This window comes from Hyaena hyaena, unplaced genomic scaffold (assembly GCF_003009895.1).
Source record: "Hyaena hyaena isolate Hyena2069 unplaced genomic scaffold, ASM300989v1 scaffold_548, whole genome shotgun sequence".
Classification (NCBI taxonomy): Eukaryota; Metazoa; Chordata; class Mammalia; order Carnivora; family Hyaenidae; genus Hyaena; species Hyaena hyaena.
Window position 1 is genome coordinate 414,575 of NW_024081181.1, and position 17,460 is coordinate 432,034.

Below are 17,460 nucleotides of genomic sequence, written 5' to 3' on the forward strand. Positions count from 1 at the left end.
TCTGCATAAATTAACACAGTCTTATCAAATGAGAAAAGAATTTGATTTCAGCTGCCACCGTGTCCCTTTGACAGACGAAAAATACTTTAAGCCACAAGTTATTTAGGAATTCCACTAATGCACCAAGTTCAGCCGGAAACCAACCTTGGATTCCAAAGGGCTGATGGGAAAGTCAGGGCTGCGAGAGGAAAAACGAGTCATGAAAACGCAGGTCGAAGAAAACCAGACCCTGAGGAGGCCTTCTGGTCACAAATTCTAGCAGCAACACAGGCTCTCGCAAAGCAGCCACGCCCACCGTCCCCTCCGGCACTGTGGGGGCTGGCGGGTGAGACCCAGCGAGACGCGGTGCCGTGGGCTGTGTCTACACTGGCGATCTGTGACTCAGGCTCTGCGGGCTCCTCAGAGCGCCTCCAAGCAGTGTTTGAGGAGCTGTTTTCCCGGCCGCGAGCCAGCAGACAGATATGTGTGTCTGGGTGGCCGTCCCCCACGCTGCCCAAATGGACAGACAGTCACTTCCAAGTCCTGGCACCGGACCAGACTGTCTCCTCAAAGACCCAACACCGCTACCCTCACCCGCCTGGCATGAAAGTGTCCCGAGGGGACCGTTTTCGCTGGAAGACAAGAGTGTTACGAACGGGAGGCCCCTGGGCGGGGGGGGCTGTCGCCTGCCAGCCCACTCAGCCCCCAGCCGCCCCTCATCGGGTCTTCTCTGAGTAGCACTTCCGGGTTCTGAACCGGACGTTCTGATGGGGCGCGTAGGAAGAACGGAGAATTCCAGCGAGGGTAGTGGAGGGTGCCCAGGAGAGGCTCACAGGCGCAAAGCCCTCTCCCGTATCCCCGTGGGAGATGCTGGGCTCTACAGCACTTACTAGAAAGCACTTGCAGAAATTCTAAAGAGCTCAGAGCGCTTTGGTTCCTAATTTCCTAAAGCCAACAGGCTGCCTGCTGTGAGCAATAGGCAAGGCGGGGAGCCAGCCCCCCCAGGGCCGTGAAGCTCAACATTTGTCTTCACTGGGCTCGGTGGGGGATGGGGCCCGGTCGTCTGCGCTCCCCCACTCCGTGGACGGAAGGGGGGCTCAGTCCTCAGCCGCCGTGACCGGCACTTGACCGCCCAGCACTTTTCACTCGATGCCTCTGAAAGGAGGAATTCCAAGGAGAGCAGAGAAGTGAACTGATCTACCAGAAATGACCTTCCCTTTCTAGGGTGCAGAGTCAGAGATAAGACTATCAACCATACTTCTAATCTTTTTCCAGCTCAACTGCTGATTGTGCCTTGGACTGCCCGCCTTACCCGCCCACGGGTTCTCGGGGTTTGACGGAGGAAAAGGGAGTGTGCTGTCAGCTGTCACCCCGCCTGCTCTTCTGTCCCCGCGCAGCGCAGCCACGGAGCCTGGAGCCTCCCCTGCCACCAGCTGCCTTCACCGTCACCACCACACGTGTGCCGCCTGGAACTTCTCCAGGGCCATCAGCCGTCAGCATGCGGGGTCCCCTCGGCTGCCTGCTCCGCCCGCCGGCCGGCGTCCCGGCAAAGCACCCCCACAGACGGGCGTGCGAGCATTTCCAGACCCAGGTCACCCCTTGGCGAGCAGATAGAAAGGGAAATGGGGGACCCAGCCTGCGTGAGGTCGCTGCCTGGCTTTTTGTGACAATAGGTTGCCACCTTCAGATGTCTTTCCTTACTAAGCAGAACATAAAGTTGGTTCTCAGATGCCACTGTTGACATAACATGAAACCAAACAGCAATGCACCATTCACTCTGCGTCCCCTTTGTTCAGCCTGCATTAAGTCTTCTGGTCCCAGAGACACAAAGGGTGAGGTGACCCCAAGAGACCACAAGATGTGCAGAAATGCTGCACAGATGGCAGAGTCAGCCTTTTACAAGGTTAAGGGAAACCCCCAGATATCTGAAACGAAGAGGGAGGCCAGTGGGAAGCTCATGACCCAAAGACACTCGAGCCCTTGAGGGAGAGCAGGGCAGACGATTTCCTGGACCTAAAACCCAGCCAGGGTCTTGGGTTTTTCTGTCCATGTGGGGTCTTGGGGAAGCCTGGCCAGGCAGGAGGGAAGATGTGGATGTGGGGGCTCCCCCACACCAAGGACCCCCCAGAAGACCTCATTCCCAGTAAAAGAGCTTGCTCACGCCACAAGAAAGCATATCTATTTCCACCTGGATTCGGAATGGGAAGGCGTTCAGATCACTGGCCTCACCTAGGACTGAGGCTCAAAGTTACAGTATGCGGGTGGTCTAAAAATCTCCAGGTGAGGAATTGATAAAATGATGGTCCTGGTTTGATGGTAGCCCAGAGTGTATGGCCAAATGACCTCAGAACCTCTCTCCAGTTAAACATCCTCAGTGCAGCTACACAAAACCACAAAAGATAGAAATTGCAGAACCCACCAGCTGAGAAGCCCTCATAAGCAAGTCAGCAAATACATCAAAGAGCAGGATCAGAGTCATAAGAACCTAGATGATAGAAGCATTAGATAGAAACAATCAAATAATGCATCTTTAATGACTGAAGGCAGTGTAGTGAGGATCGACAGCGTACGAACAATATGGCGGCAGATTCAAAAAAGAATAAGTAGAACAACTACAGATGAAAAATATGCTCCTTGTAATTATTAATGCAGTAGACAGGCCACATGTCGATTAGACACTGAGGAAGAGAGACACTGCGAACCGGACAACGGACCTGAGGACATCCCCTGGGGGGCAGGACGGAGGGACACGAGAGGAAGCGTGGAAGACGGAGGACCGTGGGGGCGTGGATGCCGTGTGCACCCGCCAGAGGAGAGAACACAGATGGTCAGTGCAAACTGTGAATGGCTGGTCATTCCCGTGAACTGCTGCAGGACAGGGACTCTCCGATGTAGGAACGCAGTAAAGCTGGAGCAGAGTAAGAATAAAATAGGTCTGCACCAAGACAGGGCCCGGCGAGATCCCAGAACCACAAAGGTGTATGATTCAGGAAGAAAGTAGAGTGAGCCCCAAAGGAGCCGCCATCGGGCCAGTCACAAACGGCCTTCTCAACAGCTGCCGTGCCAGAGAAAACAGCATTTTTAAAGTAATGAGAAAAAATTAACTAGAATTTGACCATTGGCTAATCTATTATGCAACTGTGACAGTTAAGTAAAATCATTTTCGGACACACATCAGAGAACAGTGGCCTTGACCCTGTCCGTCCCTGGCTTGCTGGTCACATATATTCTCTCACCTTCCAGCAAATGGACACAAGTAAGAGAACAAGTGAATAAATGGCTGTCGCTCTTCCTGTCCCAGAAACCGCAGTGCTTGCGTATGGATCAGGCACACACTCGAGTGCGGTGTGCGGCCAGGTCGCACTAACCTCCTCTTTCACCCGCCATCCACTCCAGCCTGGGCACTGACTCCGGGGCTCCGACGGGCGGTCCCCTTGCCCACTCTGTCTCCCGCCCACCCAGAGAGCTGCTCCCTCCTTGACCAAGACTGCGCCCAGAACCTCCTCAGTCTCCCCCGCCACCCCATGCCTTCACGAAGGATGAAGAAGTCTTCCCGTAAAAGAGCTCGATTTGGCATTTGGCCGCGCCCAGTGTTTTCCAGATATTAAGCCCTTCTAACTTCAGATAGATGGCAAACTTCTCAGGGGCGAAACACGTACCATCTGCTTCCCTCGGGCATTCAGACAATTTAATTCAATACCTGCTATGTGTGAGAGCTGAGCCAGACGCTGAGGATACGAAGGTGGGCAAAAGTCAGTGCAGCTCGCCCATGCATGCCTCATTTGTGGAACCGCAGGTTTAATGCAATTTCAAAAACTAGTTTTTACATATTGTTAGTTTTGCACACTCATTTGAACATGAGCCACCCACTACTCCATCTTGGGCCTGCAATGCTCCTGTTGCCCCTCACTCCCCTGAACACTGTCTGCAAATCTAGAAGGTCTTGGGGTGACCGAAGGGGCCAGAAGGACACACATCTTCTCATGGCTTTTCCCGTCAGGGCAGTCGGGGGAAGTCCAAGCAGGTCACTGTGCACTCAGGAGACATTTCCCGTGTGTATGTATAGGAATGAATGTGTCCCACGCCCTATTTTGGGCATCAGTTTCAATTTCTTTGCCTCACAGACTTACTAGCTACCAAATTTACTGTTTGATTATTTAACTCAACAAATATAATTGGACACATGACTTTACTCACGGTGTTTTACCTCATGACAAGAAATTCTAACAAGCCGGGAGAGCATTCTAGCGTCATCCTAGCGTTTTAAACAGTAAAGCAGAATTTTAAAAATAACAAGGCAAATCACTCCCCTTCAAAAATACAATAAATAACCCATGCCCCCAGTAAAGACTGGACAGCAGAAATGACACTCTCTGCCTCGTGTCAAAACCAAGCCACTGAGAGTGGCCAGTGTCCCAGCTGCCGGAGGAGCCTCCTGAGCCGGCCGTGGGGAGGGGGCAGTGTTCCCGCTCGCTGAGCCCCTGCGGCGCAGGGAGGACGCGACAGGAGAGACAGCGGCCTGTCACCTGCTTCAAGCTGCAGGAGGTGGGGTAGTTCAAGTGCCAGCCCCTGTCATGGGCTCACTGCGACCCCATATTCCTGTGCAGAAGCCCCAACCCCCCAACTCAGGACACAACCGTATTTGGGGATGGGGGCTTCGTGTGGTGATTAAGGTAAAGGGAGGTGGGGGGGCCTGATCCGGTGTGACCGGTGTCCCGGACACAGACACACAGAAGGGTGGCCAGCGAGGACGCGGGAGAAGACGGCATCCACGCGTGGGGAGGGAGGCCCCGGGGGCCCCGGCCTCAGGGACTGCGAGGGGGCACGAGTGTGTTGCCCAGGACGGGTCCCTGGAGGCCCAGAGACCCCACAGCAGCCCGGCCCTCATGCCCCTTGGGCTCCTCTTACCGCTGTCATGGCGCAGGACACCCCTGCTCGGCGCCGGCTCGCAGCCCTGGCCCACGGACCGTACGCGTAGGAAACGCCGCTCTGAGCCACGAGCCTGCCTCCCCTGCGGCAGCGCGAACCTTTGTCGCAGGGAGACTTTTCAGACGGTTCTTTTCTGTTCTCACTGAAATTTACCCAAACTGGTCGCTATCAGAGCCTCTCTCATGGGTGCCTCATCGGGCGCACGGAGGTGGGGCGAGACTGACTCGGTGTCCCCACAACGTCGAGTTTGGTGAACTCTTGCCAGCATCCGTGGCTTGTACCACATAAATGGTGGCTACACGTGGGCTGTGGAAGCCGGTGGACCGGCAGGCCCTGAGGGACACTTCTGGAAGGAACGGTACATGGCTCCCAAATGCAGGAAAGGTTGCCCCATCAGACCCACGATGAGAGAAATGTAAATTAAAAATGCTTTAAAATAGCACGTACACGCAACAGTGGGAAAGACGGAGGCCGCCCAGTGCCCACGGCTGTGTCCGGGGACACAGGCACCGGCTTCCACGTAGCTGGTGGGAGGGCCCATCAGTCAGACATTCGGGCAGGAAGTTTGCCAGGACCTCTCGAAGTCAACGGGAGGCATCCTCAATGACCTAGGGTCTTGTAGAGCCGTGTCATCTGAAAATCTGCAGGTGAAAGCTGTTACCCTGAGCAGCAGAAAACAAACTGTCGTGCGCCGAGTAACGGAAAACCACGGGCTGTTACGAGGAGCAGAGTCATGTATCCTCACGTGGAGCCGTCTCCCAGGCGCAGGGTCCCCTGGAAGCGCTGGGCTCTGTGCAGCTACTACCTGCTTGTCACAGAAAGCCTGCAGTAGTGATGGCTCTGGGGGAGGGGCCGGCCACCGTCACCGTGAGGACACGGGCCACCAAGCCGTGGGTGCTCCCCCGGGTCTCTGAGAGCAGGGCCACGGGAGGAGGGCCGCCAGGGGCCACAGAACCAAGTCCTTTCAGGAAGAGCGGCAAGTGCTAGTTCTCAAGATGAAGGTGCCGAGGCTGCCCCAGTGGCTTCCAGCCGAGTGTCTCTGGGCCGCCCGCCTACGTGGGCAAGGGACTCGTGCCGTGGGTGACACCCTGGGCTGGTGGGAGGCACTGGGGCAGAGACACGGGGGCAATGCTGGGGGAGCACTGGGTGTGGCGGGAGGGGGGGGTTGCACCCCTCTCCCCTCCCCTGCGCACACCTCCCCTGCTCCCCTGCACACACGTCTCTCCGCAGCCGCCAGCCACCAAACCTGCTCCGTCAGCTCGCTCCTGTCTTCTCCCTGGGGAAGCCTGTAGACGTTCCCGGTGGGGGGACCCGCACTTTTGTGCATTCACCCCAGCACTCGGCGGCGGCGTCCTCACCCGGGGGACGGGGCTGCCGTCGGCTCCCACCTCTCGGGGTCTGAGCTGTGGCTGCTGCGTGAATGTGCAGTGACGCCCATTCCTGCCTCTCGCTCTTGGAGGGCGAAGGGCAATCACAGCATGATTGACCCTCAACATGGGCAGAGGCGTGTTTATGAGACCATCCAGCAATGTTTTCCTGAATTCGGATCTCTGTTCCTTCAGTCGTAATGGGGACAGCAGCAAGCCAACTTTCCGTCCGTGTGTCTGCTCCCCGCACACTGCTCCCCGGCCTTCCAGCCTGTGCAGAAGGGCAGGAGGCTGGCGTAGACGCATCCTGGCCGCTCCGCATGCGTTCTCGCGGCCGCGCGTTCTCTGTTACACCGGCTTCGCAGCAGGCGCCCGTGTCCTCGGGTCTCCAGACCCTGACCTGCTCTTGGCATCTACAGAGCACCACACTCCAGCCTCTGGGAACACACGTGATATGGGAATGACCTTCCTAACTGCCAAGTCCAAAGGTGATGCCTTCCCTCCGGCACCCCCATCACACGTTCCAGACACAGCAATGCTCACGATAGTCAGGGGCCCCTTGTTCTCTAGAGCTCTGCAGGGGTCCTGAGGAAGCACCACCCTGCTGCCCTGCAAATGTTCTTCAGAATCTCATTCCGTCTGGGAATCTCACGGTGCCCCCACTCCCCACCCGGCCGTGGCTCAAGCTCGTGGGACCCAGACCCAGCACTGCTTCCCTCAGCGCCACAAAGGCTGGGGTCCACATACCCGGCCTCCCAGGACCCCTATCTTGAGCTGACCCTTCGGTGCCCCAGCAGGGCAGCTCTGATGGCCCCGGTCTGCGCAGGAGGACCAGCTCGTTGGGTGGGGCATTTATTTCTAGAGTTCTCTTCCTGTGCCTTCCAGGCAGGAGCTCACAGCACCTTGCACAGGAAGCCCCGGACTCTACAGCAGAAAGTGACCAGGGGACAAGCCCAGCTGAGCCTGATTCCCCCGGAGGAGCCTCACGCTAGGTCAACCTGCTTCCCAGGCGAGCCCCACCCCCAGGCGAGCCCGGCCCATGTCAGCCCCGCCCCCAGGTCAGCTGCTCCTGATGGTTGGTACTTGGACACCAGGGACGGACATCTGGCTTGACTTCCCATGTCACATATTCCTTCAAACATGCATTCCATCCTTTGCTGAAGAGAACGTTCCAGTTTTGCACCCTGGCCGCAGGTTTTCGTGATTCGTATGCTTTCCCGACAACTTGGCTGACGCCCTCCCTACTGTGTGGGGTGCTCCTTGCTTCCACCCCTTGTCCCGACGTAAACAGCTTTGCCGTGGGTCTCATCCTCCCCGTGACGTACAATGTCGCATCTGCACGAGGCGCGGGGAGCAGCGGGCATCGGAACGGCTGCTCCCTGGGATCTGCCTGGACTTTGTGTCATTTATCGGATGGTCCTCGAGCGCTTCGTGTGGACTTCAGGAAGGTCACTGTGTAGCTGTCTGGTAAACACGGACCTTTCATTACGCAGGGTCGAGCTGACTGATCACCTCAGAATGACCTTCCTTGTAGGCTTAACGAGTTAGAAGGTCAGGCATTCCGGCACATTCCTGAGGTTCGGACCGCCGGGTTTCTACAGGCCGTGCTAGGGAGGGGGAGGGCCATCCGTGAACCAGTAACAAGAGCGCCAGTACTGTTGGCCGTGACTCTGGCCTAGCCCAGTGTGCTCTGTGGCCTTCCGCGTTCCCCACGAGAACAGACTACGGCTTGAGGGCCTAAAGGGTGAGTCATTTTACCTGCTTTTAGTGGGTGAGAATTTTTGTGAAAATGCTCCTGGCTCACTTGGGCCAATGGCTGTAGGCTTCTGGGGTCTGCACAGGGGGGTGCTTGGGATGCAGACACGCGGGGCAGGATGACGCAGGGCCTGAACCCACACGTCAGGCTGGGTCAAAGGACCCAGTCAGGACCCTGCATGAGGCAGCAAGTGCTGAGAGCCACATACACAGACCCCGTTTCCACCAAGGGTGAGGGCGCGGGGGGAACGGCTGGGGCAGGAACCGGGAGTGGGGATGTGGGGGGGGGGGGCGGCTGGCCACCGGAGCCCCTCCCAGGAGGCGGGTGGCCGTGGAAGAAGGTTCTGGCTGCGAAGGGAAGGGGCCTCCCCAGATACCCAACTGCAGTTCCTCCATCTTGGACGTCGAGCCCCTGGGACTCTGGGGGCCGGAACCTTGCGGAGTTTGCTGTGGCAGCTGGAGTGGACGAGGCTGCTGGCGCACTGCCGTCTCACTACCCTGTCGGTGAGCAGATGAGTGTTTCGAGACAACAAGCACCACTTGTGGGGCCTGTCCCACACAGGCACGGGGACGTAGACCAGACCATGAAAAACACTGCCCGGATCTGGGGTGTGTTCCCGTGTCACGGGCCACAGTCCAGGGCTCGCTTCTCGTCGCTGGAACGGTCCCCGGGAGGTCACGGCTAGCAGCTGCGTGTTAGCTCTGCAAGCGGAAGACTCGCAGCCTGAACTTCCGGGGGAAAACCCGTCACGTAAGAGGAGACTCACCCCAACTCTGGACTGAGCGCCGTGCACGGCCTCTCCACGCCCGGGGCCTCGGGGACGACACTCAGTTTGGGGAAAGACGGGATGGGGACAGTTTGTCCCCCGACGCGTGGAAGGAGGGCCCCACAGCGGAGGCTTCCACCCAGGGCCTCCAGGGCCTCTTCTTACGAAAAAGCTGGGCTCCACGCCCCCACCTGTGCCCGGAAGCAGCAGGTGAGGGACGCTCATCGACCCAACCCACACTTGGCAGCCACACCACAGGGGAAGACGCCACGAGTGATGGATGACGGCAGTGCACGCAGTAGGTGTCCACTGAAAACAAGACACCCAGGGTGCGCGTGCACTCCAGGCACAAGACGGGGGAGACCCCGCGGCCGCAGCCCCATCCTCTCTTCGCCTGGGAGGGCCGGGTGGGCGGGGTCTGGACTTTCCCGGTCGTCGTTTCCGGCCGGCGGCCCGGCAGGCGGGCTTGCTGCTGACGGCTCTGAAGTGGCGGGCGTGTGAGGGATGGGACCTGGGGGGCCGGGGCGCCATAGGCCCCCCCCTCCCCGCCCCCGGCCGCACCCCTCCTGCAGACCGGGGACCGGCGCTTCCCGACGGCGAGGACGCGGGCCTTACCAGGACCACGTGGCCGGTGGAGATGTCCATGTGCGGCTGCACCGGCTCCTCTGACCAGGACGACGTGCTGCTCCGCGCAGAGGGGCTGGGCGCCGGCCCGTCACTGAGCGCGGACGACACGCTGCTGACGCGGGCCGTGGGCGGGCGCTCCGACGTGCGCGTGGCCATGCGCTGCCGGCACAGCTCCTGGGGGACAGCGAGGGCGTTAGTGCTGCCCAGCGGCCGCGGCCTCCCCCCTGCCTGGCCCGGCCTGCGCACCTAGGGGCACGCGGGGGTCTCCCCTGCGGGCACGCACATGCACACAGCACACACACGTACATGTACACACACACAATACACAGATACACACACACAGACACACATCTGTGCACACGCGCGCACATACACACATGTACACTGCAAACACAGATACATACACACATCTGTGCACACGTGCGCACATACACATACGTACACTGCAGACACAGATACACACATACACATATCTGCGCACACGTGCACATACACACATGTACACTGCAGACACAGATACACAAACACACATCTGTGCGCACGCGCGCACATACACATATGTACACTGCAGACACAGATACACACACATACACACATCTGTGCACACGTGCGCACATACACATATGTACACTGCAGACACAGATACACACACACATTCACAAAAAGGCCCCTGGACCGAGCTCCGCGGTGACACTGGACCAGCCTCAGGACCATGCAACGTGCAGGCTGAGTCATGCCTCCTTCCTTCCTCCTCAGAAGACGGGTCACAGAGGCAGGGAAGGGTGTGACTGCGCTCTGAGGTTGCTACTGCGGTCAGGCATTGGGGAGTGGGGGGTAACAACCGCTGTGTGGCTCCCCCCTTTCCCCCAGCAGGTAAGAGCCCACGCAGGAGGTAACAAATAAAATCACATATAAAAAGGAAAGTATGTGGTTAATAGAAAAGGGTTTGCTTCTCTGACCAGACTCCCAAAGACGAAGCTTACAGATGTAAAGGAAAATCTCAGGGGGACTGAGCTTCTGTTCCGTCACCGCAGGGTCCTCGTGGCCCTGCACTGGGCGTACGCGGCACTCAGAGACGGGGACCCGGTGGGGCCCACGTTAGCGCTGGCTGTCATCGGACAGTCAGCAGGGACGCCCCCCCCACCCCTCACTAGCAAACCACTACCCTGCAAGGGCTCCGGCGCCACGACCTCATGACTTCCACCTTCTGCCCCCGGAAACATCACCGTAACCGGAGCCATCAAACTAACGACATCAGGACAGAGTCCGTAAACGAATGGGAGCCCAGGACAGGAATTAAACATGCCTTCGCGGGGCCAGATGCTCCAAAGCTGCCGGCCTCCCAGTGCTGCTCCCTCCCAGCGCTGCCCCCACCAGCTCCACGAACCCACACAACGCTCACGTGTTTTCCTGAACCTTCCGCGCAGCTGCCATTTTCCTCAGCGTTGGAGACCTTCGTAAGGCAGCTGCCACCATAGGGAGAGCTCTCTGGGCGCAGCTCCCGGGGAAGGCACGACACGTGGGCCCGGAGCCGGGACAGAGCCCTGCGCCGCACAAACCCTCCGCCAGCCAGAGCCGTGGGTCTCGGGGAGCAGGGCTGTGGGCGTCCCAAAGAGCCAGGGGAACGTCAGACACAGGCCACCGTGAGGGTGGCGGGGGGTGGGGGGGGCGCCACTGTGCGTCCCCTGCATCTGGCCACCATCCCCAGTGCTGTCCGGCTCACACACGGCTTTCACACGATGAGTTTGTTAAAAAACCCAGCCAGGTTTCTCATAATCTTAAAAACAAACAAACAAGCCGCAGCCACAGAAACAGTGGCTACTTTTAATAAGAGAGATGGTGTCAGTAAGCACTTCTTTCCCACGGGAGACGATCACCTGCAGAGCAAGTAGTAAGTCCGACCGGAACCTCCAGGCAACTCCACCGCAGGCCCGGAGGGCGCAGAAGATGCATCCAGGAAGGAGCGCCCCGGGGACGCAGATTTGAGATGGCCGTGATTTGGTCACTAAGAAACAAACGCCACTGCAGCCGGGTGCCCCCCAGGACCGTGCGGGGATGGGGGTGACCACGGGCTCTCTCCTCGAGGGAGGCCACACAGCCTCCAGGGACGGGGCGCGTCACTCAAGGTCTCCGGGCGTTTCCACTCTTCAAGTGGCAGTACTGGCCTTGTTACCGTGAGATGCCCATGGTGGCCGCAGGGAAAGTCTCCCGTCATTGCTCAGCAGGCCGCGCGAACGTTCACACAACAAAAACGAACAGTCCCAAGGGCTCAGTGAGTTCAAAGATACTTCCAGAGAAGCCACAAAACCCTGGAGCCGGGAGAGGCAGTGGTCGTTGGTCAGACTCGGCCCTTGGCACTTTGACTTAGCAGCTGACCAGAGGCTCCGTGGACGGTGCGGGGCTGCGACCTGGGGCCGAAGTGCTGCGGCGCCGCTCCATGCTGGTGCTGCCTGTGGGTCCTTGAAAACAGAGGGTTCTTGGGGCACAGGGGTGTTCAGTTGGTTAAACGTCCAACTTCAGCTCAGGTCATGATCTCACGGTTCGTGGGTTCAAGTCCCACCTCGGGCTCTGTGCTGACAGCTCGGAGCCTGGAGCTGCTTCCGATTCTGTGTCTCCCTCTCTCTCTGCCCCTCCCCAACTTGCACTCTGTCTCTCAAAAATAAACATGAAAAAATAATTTTAAGAAGCCAACGGAATTCTTGCAGACAGAGAGAAGGCTCCAAGATGTGGTCCTGGCCTGCGTCCCAGGGCAGTGCACACCCACCCCCCGGGCGCCTGGGAGAGCGGCCACCCCGAGAGTGAGGGAGCAGCCCTGGCCAGGCCGGTGGGTGCCAGGGGCCCTGGCTTCTCCCATCACATTCTCTACATACAGGTAAAGACACGGGCCACCTGCTCAGCTGGGACCTTGATTTTGAACCACTGCTGTCCAGGTTCTGCGTGAAGAGCACAGCCAGCAGCTAGGACCAGTGTCTCGGGGGTGGGGGTGGGGGGTGACGTCAGAAGTAGGTTCTTGGATTTGAGGCCACTGCGCACTTGAGGCCCTCACAGCCCCCGGTCTGTGGGGGCCAGCCTGACCCTGATGCGGGCTGACTGGTGGCTGCACTCAGCTGTGCTCTCCCCGTGCCCCCAGCCAGCACCCGGCTGGCCTCACACGCCGCTCCTGGATGCCAGGAATAACTGTCTGGGGAGACGAGCCCGGCCCTGACCCCCTCCCCCCCGCCCTGTGCTCATGGTCCAGCCCAGAGCTGTTTGGGGATCTGGGGAATGGGAGCCGGTGGGCAGGGGCCTCCCGGATGGGAAGCTGCAGAGTGGGCAGTGGGCTCAGCCAGGCGTTGTGAGAGAAGGATCAGGACCCGGAGGGGCTACAGTCTCCAAGTGGGCGCGGTACCCCGCAGAGGGGAAAAATCGGAAGAACGGCCCGGCCACAGCTCTCCACTGGCTGTGGGCGCCCGCATTCCCAGTCTCCGGGCTGCCTTCGGCTGTCGGCGTTCTGTCTGGGAAGCACAGATGGCAAGTGAGGTGGTCTGTGCAGGTGGGGACGCCAGTCAGGGGGTGAGGCCCCAAAGGAAGCCGCCACTCACCTGCGGCCCCTGCGCCCTCCTTCCCCTCCCATCCCACGTCCCGCAAGCCCACTGTTGCGGAGACGTGGGCATCGTGGCTGAGGTCCGCGCAGGACCCGCGGGGGGGCCAGCTGTTCCGAGTGGCATCCTTGGGGTCTGCTTGGCGGCTTCTGTTGAGCTGGGGTCCGAGCTGGGCACTGAGGAGGGAGCAGCGGCCAGGGGTCGCCACTCCTGTGACCTCGGGCAAACAGCTTACCCTCCCCCGCCTCATCTCCCTAACGTGAGACCCGGGAGTTGCACCGCGTGCTGGCCCCACAACACGGGGTCGCCGCGTGAGCGTCACGGCAGCAGAGGCGTGGACACACCTGTAAGGGCCCCGGGAGAGCACGGCCCATGCGGCCCACAGACCGCGAGGGGCCAGCCCCAGCCTCCGATGCCCCTCTGTGCCCATCTGTTTCAACCACTGGGTCGGATGAACACACCCACCAGGAGGGGACACAGGCCAGGCTGCTCTGGGACCCTGACTGTGAGCCCCCACAGGAGGAATCTGCGTCCCCCTCTCTCCCCAGCTGCCAGGTCAGCTCCGGATGCCCCCAGGGAGGCTTCTCTGCCCATGGGAGAGATCTCTGGGGGAACCACCATGTGCCCCCCTAATTAGTGCTTCAGGTTGACTATGGCTTGAAAATTAGTGATAGAAATCCTGTATTCTGACCAGTCTCTGTGCTCTTACCTCATTTTATAATATTTTTATTTTTTTAAATTTTATTTATTTTTGAGAGTCAGAGAGAATGAGATAATGGAGGTGGGGCAGAGAGAAGGAGAGAGAATCCCAAGCAGGCTCTACACTGTCAGCAAGGAGCCTGATGTGGGGCTTGATCCCACGAACTGTGAGATCATGACCTGAGCCGAGGTCAAGAGCTGGACGCTCAATGACCAGGTCACCCAGGTGCCCCTCCTTACTGCTACTTTATTTATTTATTTATTTATTTATTTATTTATTTATTTATTTATTTTTTAAATAGTTTATTGTCAAATTAGTTTCCACATAACACCCAGTGCTCATCCCCACAAGTGCCCTCCTCCATGCCCATCCCTCCTCCCCCCCACATCCATCAGTCCTCAGTTTTTGTCAGCATTCAAGAGTCTCTCATGGTTTGCCTCTCTCCCTTTCCCCCACCATTTCCCCCTTCTTCTCCCCCTTGTTCCTCTGTTAAGTTCCTCCTAATCCTCCTATACGTGCAAACATATGATATTTGTCCTTCTCTGCCTGACTTATCTCGCTCAGCATAACACCCTCAAGGTCCATCCATACTGCTACTTTAAAACCAACATTTCCTGAGGACACCCGAGCTCCGCTTTAAGAGACAAGACGCAGACCACCACCTGACCCACGTGGCGTGGCCGGGGCTCGCAGCACCGCCGTCTGGCCCCTGCGCCCTCCCCAGACTGGCCTGGGTGACACCGCACTGTTCATCTGAAAGTCTCATCTACACGGAAGAGGACAATCCAGGTCCAAGAGAGGGGGTGGAGGCCTGAGCCTCCAGCCCCTGCGGCAGCAGTTCAGCTGTGCGGTGGGCGCAGGCCTTTATTTAGAATGTTCTGTGAGGCTTACGGCTCTAGTTCCTGCCACACGGAGCCGTATCGGAGCAGGGCACTTCCCGGCTGTGAGTGGCCTCCGTTAGCTCTCAGGCTCACGTGGGGCCTACGTGGGACGAGCAGACACTCAGACGGCCAGTGACACACACCCGTCACCAGGAGTGCTCCGTGGTAAAATACAGGCCCAGGGCCGCCTGTGGGGGCCCTGAAGGTGCGCAGAGTACTGACCGTGCCCAGGGCAGGGCGCAGGTGTGCTCTGGAAGCAGCCGGGAGCCCAGGCCGACGAGGCTCGGCTGTCTTTCGTTATGACCCAGCAAGTTCCCTGGGTCAGGCTACGGATGCCGCAAAAGGGGAGCGCAGGAGAGCAGGCCCATCGACAGCATTGGCAACAATGCAGACTCCGTGGTGCCTTCTGGAATGCGACATCCACTCAGGGACCCCGGGCATTCCAGCGTCCGGTGTGACCCTGCCCTGAGCACAGGAGAGATTTCTCCCAAACGTGTCTTCACTGGAAACGGTTGTGCGGCACCTTCCAGAGCCCTCACCAGAAAGTGCAAATCTCATAATGTTTAAGATCCAGCCCAACTCCACTTCAACGTCTAAATTACCGCTTTGATGAACGTGGTCCTGGGTGTTCAGCTCGACCCCCGAGTTTATAGGACAATCACAATCTTCGTGTGGGAATTCATGTGGTTCAACGACCAGGGGGCAGTTAATTAGGAAGGAAGAAGAGGGCGGGTCTAATCAAATGAATTTTTTGGTCACAGACTCTCACGTGGGGCCAGCCAGCCACACAACCCCCTCCAAAAGGCTCCTTACGTGGCCCGTCCTCGCCCACTTACGCCGCGGAGCACCGTGCGCCCGGGATGCAGACCTACTCTGCTGTGTCCTCTGCACGCATGGTGTGCGCCCTCTCGACCAGACGGCTCACTGCGGGTCCATAAGTCACCCCCTGGGAGCGTCACCAAATCTGTTTTCTCATCCAGTGCCTGCGTGTTAGCAAAGGAGATGCCAGCGCACGTGTGAGTTAAAGGTTTGTCTCCCAGGAAGCAAAGGGGGAAATCACGTATTTTGGACTCGGTGCTCTGCGTCCTCAGGACGTCCACCTCTGGAGAGGGGGCTTTCCGGAGAGATCTACTCAGTTAGCATATGTGCTCTGTACCTTCTTGGCAGTCAACCCTCCGCCCTCAGGTGTGCAGGAAGTTCTTAAGGAAAACGGATGTAGAGCAGCTCACGTTCCTGAGGGGACGAGGCACACGGATTTGCAGGCGATCTCCACAGCGGCCGCTGTCGACGGTCGGTGAGCCCCTGCCCTTGGGAAGCACGCGTGCTAGACGGCTAGTGTCCCAGGGGAAGTCCCGCGCAGAAAGACAAACCCATCAGTGCTGGAGAGCGCAGGCCACAGGCGGACCTCAGCCTGCAGTCATGACCGGAGGCCGACGGCAAGGACCACGGGCCCAGGTCGCAGCGGTTGGAACCCCAGCTCAGCCACGGCCTGGCTGCGTGGCTCTGCGTACGTTGCCCAGTTCTAAGTCTCAGTTTCGAGGCCTGCAGAGGGGGTAGTGACAGCGTCTGGAGCCGGTGGGGCCGACTTGGTGGGTGGGCGTGGACGAGGCACTGAGCAGCTGCTGCTGGTGGGCCACCCGGCTCCCGCAGAGGTGAGGACGGGACGCTGGGCCACCCGGCTCCTGCAGAGGGGAGGACGGGACGCTGGGCCACCCGGCTCCTGCAGAGGTGAGGATGGGACGCTGGGCCACCCGGCTCCCTGAAGAGCCTCCTTCGTGTGAGAGCACAGGAGATCAGGACACCAGGTTAGGCCCCAAGGCCACCCCGGCTGGACCATGGCACCACGGGCCACGTGGAATCCAGTGTGACAACGGACCACAGTCTTCAGCAAGGGGTCTCTCTCCCCATCCTTCCTGTAGCAACCAGAGTAACGCGACCTCTAAAAAATAAGAGTGTGGGGCACCTGGAGGCTCAGTTGGTTAAGCGACCGACTTGGGCTCAGATCATGATCTCACAGTTTGTGGGTTCAGCCCCACGTTGGGCTCTGTGCTGACAGCTCAGAGCCTGGAGCTGCTTCAGATTCTGTGTCTCCCTCTCTCTGCCCCTCCCCTGCTCACGCTGTCTCTCTCTCTCTCAAAAATAAATAAAAATGTTAAAAAAACATTTTAAAAAGAAGAGTGTTTTCAGTCCCACAAATTTAAGTGCTTGATCCCAAAGTCAGTGCTGCACTATTTAAAGTATCTGGAAGGTTCCTGGTTTGTCAGGAAAGCAGAACTCGAGTGCCTGCACCCAAATGCTCACAAACTCTCCAAGCACATTCGAAACCTTGGCCTCTGGGTGGTGCTGGGCTGCCTCCAGCATGTCCAGAGCCCACAGGCACCGTGTCATGGCTGGGCCCGCCACTCATGAGCACCCACGGGCTCCCGGACCTCAGGGCAGGACCCCTCAGGTCAGCATAGCGTTTGCTCAAGCCCAGAGAGCTCTACACATCAGAGTGAACCCTTGGGGTGCTGGGTACCTGGGGAACCCTTGAAGTGCCGGGTGCCGGCCGAGGAACCTTTGGGATGCCAGGTGCCAGCCAGGGGACCTTTGGGGTGCCGGCTGGGGAATACTTGGGGTACTGGTGAGGAGCCCTTGGGTTGCCTAGTGCTGGCTGAGGAACTCTTGGAGTGCGAGCTGGGGAACCCTTGGGGTGCCGGGTGTCGGCTGAGGAACACTTGGGGTGCTGGGTCCCGGCTGAGGAATCTTTGGGGTGCTGGGTGCCGGCTGCCAGCTGGGGAACACTTGGGGTGCCGGGTCCCGGCTGAGGAATCTTTGGGGTGCTGGCTGAGGAACACTTGGGGTGCTGGGTGCCGGCTGAGGAACCCTTGGGGT

The 17,460-nt window shown here is 58.8% G+C and overlaps 1 protein-coding gene across 1 annotated transcript in view; it reads right to left on the reverse strand.

Moving 5' to 3' along the window:
- PTPRN2 (protein tyrosine phosphatase receptor type N2) overlaps window positions 1-17,460 on the reverse strand; it is a 754,508-nt gene that overhangs the window by 74,021 nt on the left and 663,027 nt on the right. Inside the window, exon 14 of the mRNA XM_039255854.1 lies at window positions 9,413-9,598. Within this exon, the coding sequence (XP_039111785.1) occupies window positions 9,413-9,598 (186 nt within the window). The remainder of the gene's footprint in view (window positions 1-9,412; window positions 9,599-17,460) is intronic.